Source organism: Carlito syrichta, unplaced genomic scaffold, assembly GCF_000164805.1.
Source record: "Carlito syrichta isolate Samal-C Ts95f unplaced genomic scaffold, Tarsius_syrichta-2.0.1 Scaffold237200, whole genome shotgun sequence".
NCBI lineage: Eukaryota > Metazoa > Chordata > Mammalia > Primates > Tarsiidae > Carlito > Carlito syrichta.
The window spans coordinates 222,892-233,406 of NW_007181296.1; the positions used below are offsets into that span (position 1 = coordinate 222,892).

The 10,515-nt window shown below is 42.7% G+C and overlaps 1 protein-coding gene across 1 annotated transcript in view; it reads right to left on the reverse strand.

Moving 5' to 3' along the window:
• Positions 1-2,116, reverse strand: part of LOC103253551 (synaptotagmin-17-like) — a 34,209-nt gene extending 32,093 nt beyond the window's left edge. Inside the window, exons 1-2 of the mRNA XM_021709480.1 lie at positions 2,034-2,116; positions 1,391-1,566 (exon numbers count right to left, since the gene is read on the reverse strand). Of these exons, the coding sequence (XP_021565155.1) occupies positions 1,391-1,566; positions 2,034-2,116 (259 nt within the window). The remainder of the gene's footprint in view (positions 1-1,390; positions 1,567-2,033) is intronic.
• Positions 2,117-10,515: the final 8,399 nt, after the last annotated feature.

The window sequence follows — 10,515 nt, forward strand, 5'->3', positions numbered from 1 at the left end:
TCATCCATCCACACATTCATCCATCAGTCCAGGCACACGCCCCTCCTTTCATTCATTCTTCTTTTGTCCATCCATCATTTTACCACCTATCTACATCTCATCCCCTTTTCTCTTTCGCCAGCCATCTAATATTTACTGTGCTCTTCCCATGTGGTAGACATTATGTTCACTTTACAGATGAGCAGAGAACTCAAGGTGAAAAATGATTTGTTTAAGATCTGGTTGGTGGACACAGAACCAGACTCAGAGCCTGTCCCAGCTTTCTGTCTGTGGAAGCCCATTAAAATGTCAGTGAACCCATAGTCCATATACAGGAGAATAGACATAGAATTATTATAACTGTTATCTTTAGATCATTTTACAGTTTACAAAGGAATCCATGCACGTTATCTAATTTAATATTGTTTAAACAACCCAGTGAGATGAATACTTTTATTATGTCAATTTTTGAGATGGAGAAAATTGAGATATAAAGGGGTTAAATAACTTCTCCAAGGCCACATCATTTGTAAACAGTAAAAGTGAGATTTGATCCCAGACAGTTTGATTCCAGAACCCGTAGTCATTTTATTGTATTGATTCTCCCACTGTAGTGAGTCTGAAGTTCTCCAGTATAAATACCTTCCTGTCTACTGGTCCTTTATATGCCTCTGTTTTTATAATGTGGCTTTTGAGAATGCAAGATGTCTTCTAGTTGTCATCTTCTAGCAAAAGTAATTTATTTTCGCTATAGCACTCAGGGAAGATAGTAATTCTACCACCAAGCTGAAGAGATCCCTGTGACCATGGCTGCTTTCACAGTAATATCCTTTGCTGTCATGGGAGAAGCTACAAACAGATGGAATGGAATCTGTTCCACTTCATTGCAAGTCATGTTTGAATTGGTTTTGCTATAAAGTGAACACTTTAAGTATAACAGTCTTTTCAGAGCTGGAATTTAGAAAGATTTATGGTATACGTAAACCAAGCTAGGAAAAAACCTCAGAGCACATCCACCATGCTCACTGATTAGAATGCACAGTCACTACACGCTATTGCCACCTGGAGCATGGCGTCTCCATTGCAGGTATAGCATTTGGGAAGGCAAGTAATTTCCTTGGGGCTGCATGGGTTCAGAGAGGATCTAGGTCTCCAGTAGTTATCACACCTGGTCTCAGTCAACTGCCCAATTCAAAGAGGGTTACTGAGATGGCATTATTTATCTGCCTCATCCTGAGAGACATCTAATGGTTTATATTCCCTATTGAACCAGCCTCCTCCTTCTGGATGCTGTCTATCCTCACAGGGTCTTATTGTGGCATCCAAGGATGGATATAAAGAAAATTGGGTCCCCCAAACAAATACAGATGCCACATTAAAGAAGTGGGGAAAAGAAGGGCTCACACCATACCTGAACCTTGGCTCACATCTGTTTGAAGAAGTTGCTTGGCTCGAATGACATCAACATTCAGTCTGCCAGCACTTGGGAGATAATTCAGTGACAGAAGCAGCTCTCCCAGCTCCACTTCATTCTGTGGAGAAAGAAAATGATCAGGAAGTTGCCTTTTTCTTTTATTCCTTCTGTACCTACCATACGGGAAATTGATTCCAGCAGCTCACAATGGGTGGCTGTGGGTGGGTCAGTTGACAGTGGGTGCCTTTTTCTTTGATTTCTGTGAGGCTCTGCCTCCAATTATTTTCATTCATCTATCTTTGAAAGATTTTTTCCTGCTCTTAGAACAGTTAACAGCAACAATAACAAAAGCATCAATTAAAACACGTCACATGTCATTTACTATGCTAAGTGCTTTCATAGGATAACTTATTTAATCTTCATAATGGATCTATGAGGTATTAGCATTAGTCCAGTTTAATAAATGAGGAAACCGAGGCTCAGAGGGGTTAAATAATATGCTCAAGGTCACACAGCTAGAAAGTGGTAAACCCAGCATTTAGACCCAGGGAAACTGATTCCAGGTTCTCTGACCACTAGGATACCTGGGAGGCGGAACATTCTGCAGAGTAACTATCTGGGCGAGAAATCTATCCCTAACCTGTAGTCCACAGCAGAGCCCGTGCTTCCAGTCTCACCTTGGCAATGCTCTGCCCTGCTGCATCCCTTGTAGAGAGTCCCCATTTCTCGATGTCAGCGAAAATTCACATGAGCACCTAAGTGCCTAACTCCATACTGCCCAAATGCTACCCAGAAAACAGGAGGCCTCTCAACTTAAAAAAAAAAATTTTTTTTTTTCTGTCTTTGAGTTGGAGTCTCACTCTGTCGCCCAGACTGGAGTGCAGTGGCCTCTCCCGGCCACCGCTGCCTTGACCTGCTGGGCTCAAGCGATCCTTCTACCTCAGCCTTCCAAGTAGCTGGAACTACAGGCGCGCGGTACCACGCCCAGCTAATTTTTTGATTTATTGTAGAGATGAGGTCTTGCCAAGTTGCCCACGTGGGTCTCGAACCCGCTGGCTCAGGCAATCCACTCACCTCAGCCTCCCAAAGCGAGGGATTACAGGCTGAGCCCCCGAGCCTGGCAAATTTTTTTTTTAACTGTGGGGTACAATTCATGGTTAGGTATACAAATATTCATTGTGCAGGTACTCTTGTTGATGAGGTGTGCCCCCCCAGGCAGATCTCGACTACTGTCAATCCCACCTCCCAGTCCCCCTCCTCCCCAAAATTTTTATTGTAGAAAATTTCAGCCATCAACAGACTAGCATAATGAATCTCTTGTATATTCATTACCCAACTGAAACAATGAACATTTTGCCAAATGATGCTTCACCTGTAACCCAACTTACAAAAAATTTTAGCTGAATATTTTAAATTAAGGCTCCAACATAATGTCATTTTACCTGTACATCCTTCAGAATGTATTTCCCTCTCTCTCTTTTTTTTAAAGCAGGATTTATTGAGAGGACAGAAAAACTCCCACAGTAGAAGGGGATCTGAAGGGATTTCCCCAGAATGTATTTCTAACTGATAAGGACATTAAACATCTTTACCATGGGAAACTTCTAGTCATATTCAAAAGAAGACAGAAGAGTACACCCCACCATCTATATACCCCACCATCACTCAGCTTCAAAAATTCTCATTTTGCTGGGTGTGGTGGCTCAAGCATGTAATCCCAGCACTTTGAGAGACTAAGGCAAGAGGATTGTCTGAGCCCAGGGATTCAAGACCAGCCTGGGCAAATTGGCAAGAACTTGTCTCTACAATAAATCAAAAATTTAGCCAGGCATGGTAGCGTGTGCCTGTAGTTCCAGTTACTTGGAAGGCTGAGGCGGAAGGATCGCCTGAGCCCAACAGATCGAGGGTGCTGTGACTGTGAGCATGCCACTGCTCTCCAGACTGGGTGACAGAGTGAGACTCCAGCTAAAAAAAAAAAAAAAAACCTCAGCTCATGGTGAATCTCAGCTCACCTATATCCTCATTCAACTTCCCCTATTATTAATAATAATAATAATAATAATAATAATAATAATATTCTGAAGTAACTCCAGGATATGACATTAACTGTAATATTTCAATATTTATCTTTAAAAGGTAAAATCTATCTATCATCTACCTATCCTCTATCTGTCTTATCATCTATTTACCTGTGTTTATAATCTATCTCCATATTTCATCTATCTATTATCTCCATCTATCATCTCTATCTTTTTTGGTGTCAGTCATTTCAGCAAAATAATGCCAAATGGCAGCTCTAGAACAATGCTTGGCACATACTAGATATTCAATAAACATTTGCTGACAAGCTGAAGAACTAGGCCAAAAGATTCCTGTACCAACAAGTGAGTCCCAAACAAACAAGAAACAACCTTGCACATTAACCCAGATGCTGCACTAAGCCTACAGATGTGTTATTTGGCCCACATCATATTTAAACAGATAAGAACTTGCTAATTATTATATAATTCAAGAATAAAGGTATTTTACATTAAAAAATATATAGACTTCTTGCCTTGCTTGAAAAACAAGAAGGTCTGGCAGAGCTGGACCCACGTTCCCACCAGACAACTGGCAAAGATTCTCTGTTTGACCAAATGTTAGTCAGGCTCCTGAACCTCCTAGGCACATCTGAGTGTTCTTCCTTGTAAAATCCAGTTATAATGATGAACCCTATAAGCCAGTTCAGCAAGAACTCCCACCCTCAATATCTGGTCACCCTCGATGTCTGATCAGTTTCCGCGTCCTCCACCAGCCCCAGGTGATGTCTGACCATCCTGGCCTGTCTCCAGCAAGAATCCTGTTAGATCAGTGTAGCCAGAATCCCCCTTACCCCTGATGCTTCCACTTAGCAATTTTCCATCTACTGAGTCCCACCTTGCTCCTTGACTATAAATCCCCATTTGCTGTGCTCTGGGGTGAGCCTGATCTCTCTTCCCACTGCAAAATCCCATGCCATGGCCCCTATACCTATCATGACGGGTCCTGAACAAGGTCTATCTCCTTACTATGCCCTAACACACATCGTTGAGTAGTTTTTCTTTAACACAACATCTGGTCATAGCACAGTGCCCGTTTAGAGGAGACCCCCCTTCATGTCACTAAGTCTCACCTGCCCCTTTTGCCCCTTTACACTCCTGATGACCTGCCATGGGCATCAGAGTTTGCAGATTTCCAAGACATGAACTCAGTCTCCTGAGTAAAAAAAAAAAATTCAGAACCCTTTGCACAGTTGCTAGGGTTTCCTGCTGGTTCTCAGGAGCCTGAATGACACAATGTTTTTAGGATATGACCCCGCACACAAAGTACCTTAGCACCAGCAATACTGAGAATTCTGCAGGAGCTCAGACCAAGGAGAAGCCATTCACATCCTCCTGGACTTTGCTCTTCCTGGGTTTTTAAATCAACGTGACACTTCCCTCCTTTAAAATCAACCAGCTTCTTATTTCACGATGATCTTTACAGGTAGGGACCAGGGCTTCTAACTCAGTCAATTGAACTGCATTAATGGGGTTAAAAAATGGATTCTACAAATCCAGTGTCATCAAGGGTACCTTATTTGGAGATGGTGGCCAATTGAGGGACCATTTAGTTTAGCAAGAAATTAGCCTCCATAGACCAGTGTATCTGAAGTAGGAGTGATTTTCCCTCCTGTGGGACACTTGGAAATGTCTGGAGGCAAGGAGACATTTTGGGGTGTCATAACTTGGGTGGAGGGGGGTAGAGCTGCAACTGCTACCTAGTAGGTGGAATGAGGGATGCTGCTAAACATCCTGCAATACACAGGGCAATCCCCTAAGACAATTATCCAGCTCAAAAAGACAACAATGCTGAGGTCGAGAAGCACTAGGATAGACTGTTGTTGGGCAAGAAGAAAAAGGGAGATACATGTCTCTTCATAATGTTTATTTATTTATAGAGCTGTTTTCTCACTTTGCTGCCCCAATGGTCTCGAACTCCTGGCCTCAAGTGATCCTCCCACCTCAGCATCCCAAAGTGACGGCATGAGCCACTGTGCCGGGCCCAGTTGTCTCCTCTTGATAACAAAAAAATAAATGTCCTTTGACCCAATAGCTTCATTTGCAGGAACTTATCACACAGATGTCCTCATATACATGTGTCAAGATGTGTACACCAGGTGAAGAGTATAATATCATGAACTTGAGCAACTTCCTATGGGCCTACCCTGTTAGTGAGCGAGACTGGTCCCTGCCTTTATGGGACTTATATGCCAGCGGGGGAGACAACACACAGATTTTAAAAATACGTCAGTGAGATGATTTCAGGTAATGCTTGGTATTGAGAAGAAAAATACATCAGGATGAGAGAGAGGTAGGACCACTTTTGGGTGATGGAAATATTCCACATCTTGATTGTGGTGGCAGATACGTGGATGTATTTGCCAAAAAAATCAACACACAGTACACTTAACATCTATGTATTTATTATATGTACATTCTACCTCAATAAAGTTGGCTAAAAGCAAGTAAGCAAATACAGAAAAATATTAGCGGCTTATCAAATCTGGGAAAGATGGGTGTTTGTTGTATTAGTTGATGCTAGAAAAATTCCCATTGAAAACATAAAATATGTGTAAAAAAGGAAAGCAAGACAAATTAAGCAAGTAAGAGAATGGATGGGGCAGGGCGTCTTGAGAGGTGAGGCTTGAGCAGGAAGGATGCGAAGGAAGGCAGGAAGGATGGGAACTCGCCAGGCAGAGGGAACAGCAGGTCCAAGGGCTGGATGGTGAGAGGAAGGTATGAACCCAGTGTGTGCAAGGAACAAAGGAGGGCCAGTGTGGCAAGAGATGGATTCCAGAGACATCTACAGGAGCCAAGGCAGGTTGCCCATGGCTGCCTCCGGGAGTCTGCTCTGCCTCAGCGGCCCTCACAGGAATTGTAAGGTGAGGTGAGACCATCTCCTGAGTCCTCAAACCTAAGGGACTCTCAAGCCCTTCCTGCAGCCTTTAAGAGTGGACAGAGTTGCTCGTTCCTTCCCATGGGGTTATTGATCAGACTTTCAACAAGGCAGCTTCCTGGAATCATTTTCTTTCTAAGAAGGTTGAGTGTTTCTCATCTTTAAAAAACAAAGCTCTTTTATTTTTTCTTCCCTTTGTAGGAAACAGGCTTGCTGCACCATCCACCTGTCCCACCCCCAATACATGGTGTGCACATCATGGCTTCCAGGTTGTATTTTTTCAGAGAAGCATTCCCATTGATCCGGCCACTCTTTCTCTCCGCCTCATCTGGGAATGATCAATTCACAAGACTGATGTCTGGAGTCAGGGGAACAGTTGGTGGAAAATACAAAAGAGAGCTAATTGTGAATATCGAAGGATTCGTTGATTCATTTAAAGAATGTGTATTTAACAGTTACTGGGTCCTAGGCACTGGGGACATCACGAGCATGATATTATAGCAAACTTCTGTGGAGAAATCAACACAGGTCAGGCCCTCTGCTAGGCACACCAAAGCTGAATTTCATTTCTTTCCCTCAACAACTCCAGAGCCTTCCACATTACAGATGAAAGAATTTAAGCTTAGAGAAGCTGCATGGGTTGTTTGAGATCATATTATAAACAAAAAGGATAAGATTCAGGCTCTTCTAACATGTTTTTGGTGATTAAGCCTCAATCCCAGGGTTGTTCAAGATCATATTATAAACAAAAAGGACAGGATTCAGGCTCTTCTATCATGTTTTTGGTGGTTATGACTCAATCCCAGACATCAAGCAATTCACAGGCTATTGGGAGAGAGCAGAGAAAATATAAAAACAGCAAAAATTTCCGGGGCCGCACAACCACTAGGATGGCTAAAATAAACACACACATGTGAACACGCATGCACACACATAGAAAACAAGTGTTGACCAGAATGTGGAGAGAAATGGAACCTTTGCACACTGCTGGTAGGAATGCAAAATGGTGCAACCAAGGTAGTAAACAGGCTGGTGGGTCCCCAAAAGGATAAACACAGAATTACCATGTGATCCAGTAGTCCCACACTTAGGTACAAATCCAAGAGAACAGGACACATGTCCACACACAAATTTGTACACAAATCTTCACAGCAGTACCATTCACAATAGCCAAAAGGTGGAAACAGCCTAAATGTCCAACAACGAATGGCTAAACATAACATGCTATATCTTGCAACAGGATATTATTCAGTCATTTAAAAAAATAAAACACTGATATATGCTACATTGTAGATGAACCTAGAAAACACGTTAAGTGCAAGAAGTCAGATGCAAAAGATTCTGTATTGTATGCTTCCATTTATAAGATAACCAGAATAGGTAAATAAATTCATAGATATATGAAGCAGATTAGTGGTGGCCAGGATGTAGGGAATGGGAGTACAGAGACACTGCTTAATGGGTACAGGGTCCCTTTTGGGTGATGAGGATGTTCTGGAATTAGATGGAAGTGATGGCTGTACACCACTGAGAATGTACTAAATGCCACTAAATTGTACATTCAAAATGATTAAATTTATATTGTGTGAATTTTATCTCAATTAAGAAATAATTATAGGGCCTAAGTACTAATGAGCCACATGAACCAGACCCAAGACAGACTGAAGCACAACTCATTCTTGGGAGGGGTGTGGTCAGAGAAAGATTCATGGAGAAGGAGGCATTTGAGTTAAGCCTTGAAAGTGAAGTAGGGTTTGGTGTGGCAAAAAAGTATTGCAGGGAAGGGTATCTAGTACAGATGGAGCAGAATGAGGGAACACTTCACTGTAGCCCTAACACCCTTTGTTGCTCTGGTCCTAAATTTCTCAATTTCATAATATAGAGGTCAAGCAACTTGTTATTAATAATAAAGTTGGTTGGATATGGTGGCTCATGCCTGTAATTCCAGCACTTTAGGAGGCCAAGGCAGGAGGATCACTTGAGCCCACGAGTTTGAGACCAGTTTGGACAATACAGCAAGGCCTCATCTCTACAAAAAAATTAAAAATTAGCTGGGCATGGTGTTAGGCGCCTGTAGTTCCAGCTACTTGGGAGGCTGAGGCAGGAGTATCACTTGAGCACATAAGTTTGAGGCTGCAGTGAGTCATAATTGTGTCACTGTACTCCATCCAACCTGGGCAGCAGAGCAAGACGCTGTCTCCAAAAATAAAAATTAAAAACTAGTCAAATATGATAAATTATTTTAGTTTTAAAATAAATTAGTGTGAATTCTCCGTAGAAGTACTGTCACCCTCATCCATTTGCATACCTGTTTTTGTTGTTGTTGTTCAGTGGGAGAGACAATACTGGCTTCCCCCTTAGAACAGGTGTGTACTCTGGATCCCCTAGAAGTGGGTGACACCCTCCACCACCACTTCAAATAAATCAAAAGAGAAATATATTTTTGGCAAGAATTTGATATTTCATAAATAACTCTGAAGGAAGCGCTGAGAAATCAGAAGGCTAAGGTGTACCGTTGGGAATTGTTATTCTCTTGAATGACACATGGTGAGAGCCAGCACCATTTTCAGGGTTTGGGGCCTCAAAGTCTTACCTCAACCAAGCCCTGGAGAACAAGAGCATCTCCACGAAACTCGGGCTCTGCCCCACATGTGCAGCACACAGGAACAGCATCATTACTCAGACACCAAAACCGCACCTCTAACAACACGAGGACAAAGCATCCCTGGAGGGTTCCTGGAGCCAATGTCCCTTGTTCACAACTAAAGTATCTGATGCTAAATGTAAAAGCTGACCAGAAGCCGGCTGATATGGAACTTAGAATGTGGGAACAGAAAGCAGGACTATCTTATTCAGTAGTTCCCCAACCACCCCCGCCTTGGGAGGGTCATGGAATTAATGATGATCTTTGCAGACACCCATGAAGTACTGGCATATTCAACTTGCATCAATCCGGGGCAATTTTGCCCTCTCCCCACCATCACCTGCGGGGACATTTGGCAACATCTGGAGACACTTTTGGTTGTTACAACTGAGGGTGAGGGAGTGTGCTCCCGGTATCTGGTGAGTAGAGGCTAGGGATATTCCTGAACATCCTAAGATACAGGATGTCCCCCAACAAGGAATCATCTGACTCAAAATATCAAACTTGAGAAATACTGAACTAAATCTATGAATCTTGGGCTTATTCAGATTTTTCATATACACAATTCTAGCCTGAACAAATTGTTAATAGGAACAAAAGACGTGAACTTTTGATATAAGAAAAGTCTACCAGGTGCAGTGGCTTATACTGGTAATTCCAGCTACTCAAGAGACTGAGGTAGGATCTCTTGAGGCCAGGAGTTTGAGACCAGCCTGGGCAACATAGTGAAACATTATCTCTAAAAATAAAAATAATTAACAGGCGGTGGTGGTGCACACTCCTGAGGCAGGAGGATCGTTTGAGGTCGGGAGTTTGAGGCTGCAGTGAGCTATGATCACACCACTGTACCCCAACCTGAATGACAGAGCAAGACCCTGTCTCATATATTCCCAAAAAAAAAAAAAAAATCCACTCACTGCTTCAGCTGAGTTTATTTTGAGTCTCCTCTGGGCCTGAAGAGACCAAAGAACCAGCTACTAGCCAGAGCCCAGAAAGCTCTTGCTAACATTTCCTTTCTTTCACTTCCTCCTTCTTCCCGTGAAGCAGACACCCAAGCAAAAATCCCCAAATCCAAAACTCCTCCCAGGAAGTGGACTCAGTCCTCCCAAGGAAAATTAATTGTTCATTCTGGGAGGATGGCCAACTCTATGAAGTCTCCCTTCTCTTATTCAGAATTAGTGAAGTGAGGTTGGAATGTCAGAGCTAAAATAATTTAGACCAATACACTAGTTTTATACAAGAAAACTGAACCATGACATTCTCTCGCTGCCCTTTTTAAAACGCTCTAGCAGTCGTAAATAAAATCCAAAGACCTTAGCCTCATCAATAACAGAATTTCTGAACCTTGGCACCACTGCCATTTGGGACTGGATCACTCTTTATTGCAGGGGCTGCCCTGTGCATTGCGAGATGTTTAGCAGCAACTGTGGCCTCTACCAATGCATGCCAGTGGCATTACCCTTCCCTCCAATGGTGACAACCCCTAATGTTTCCAGACATTGCCAAATGTCCCCTGGGGGCA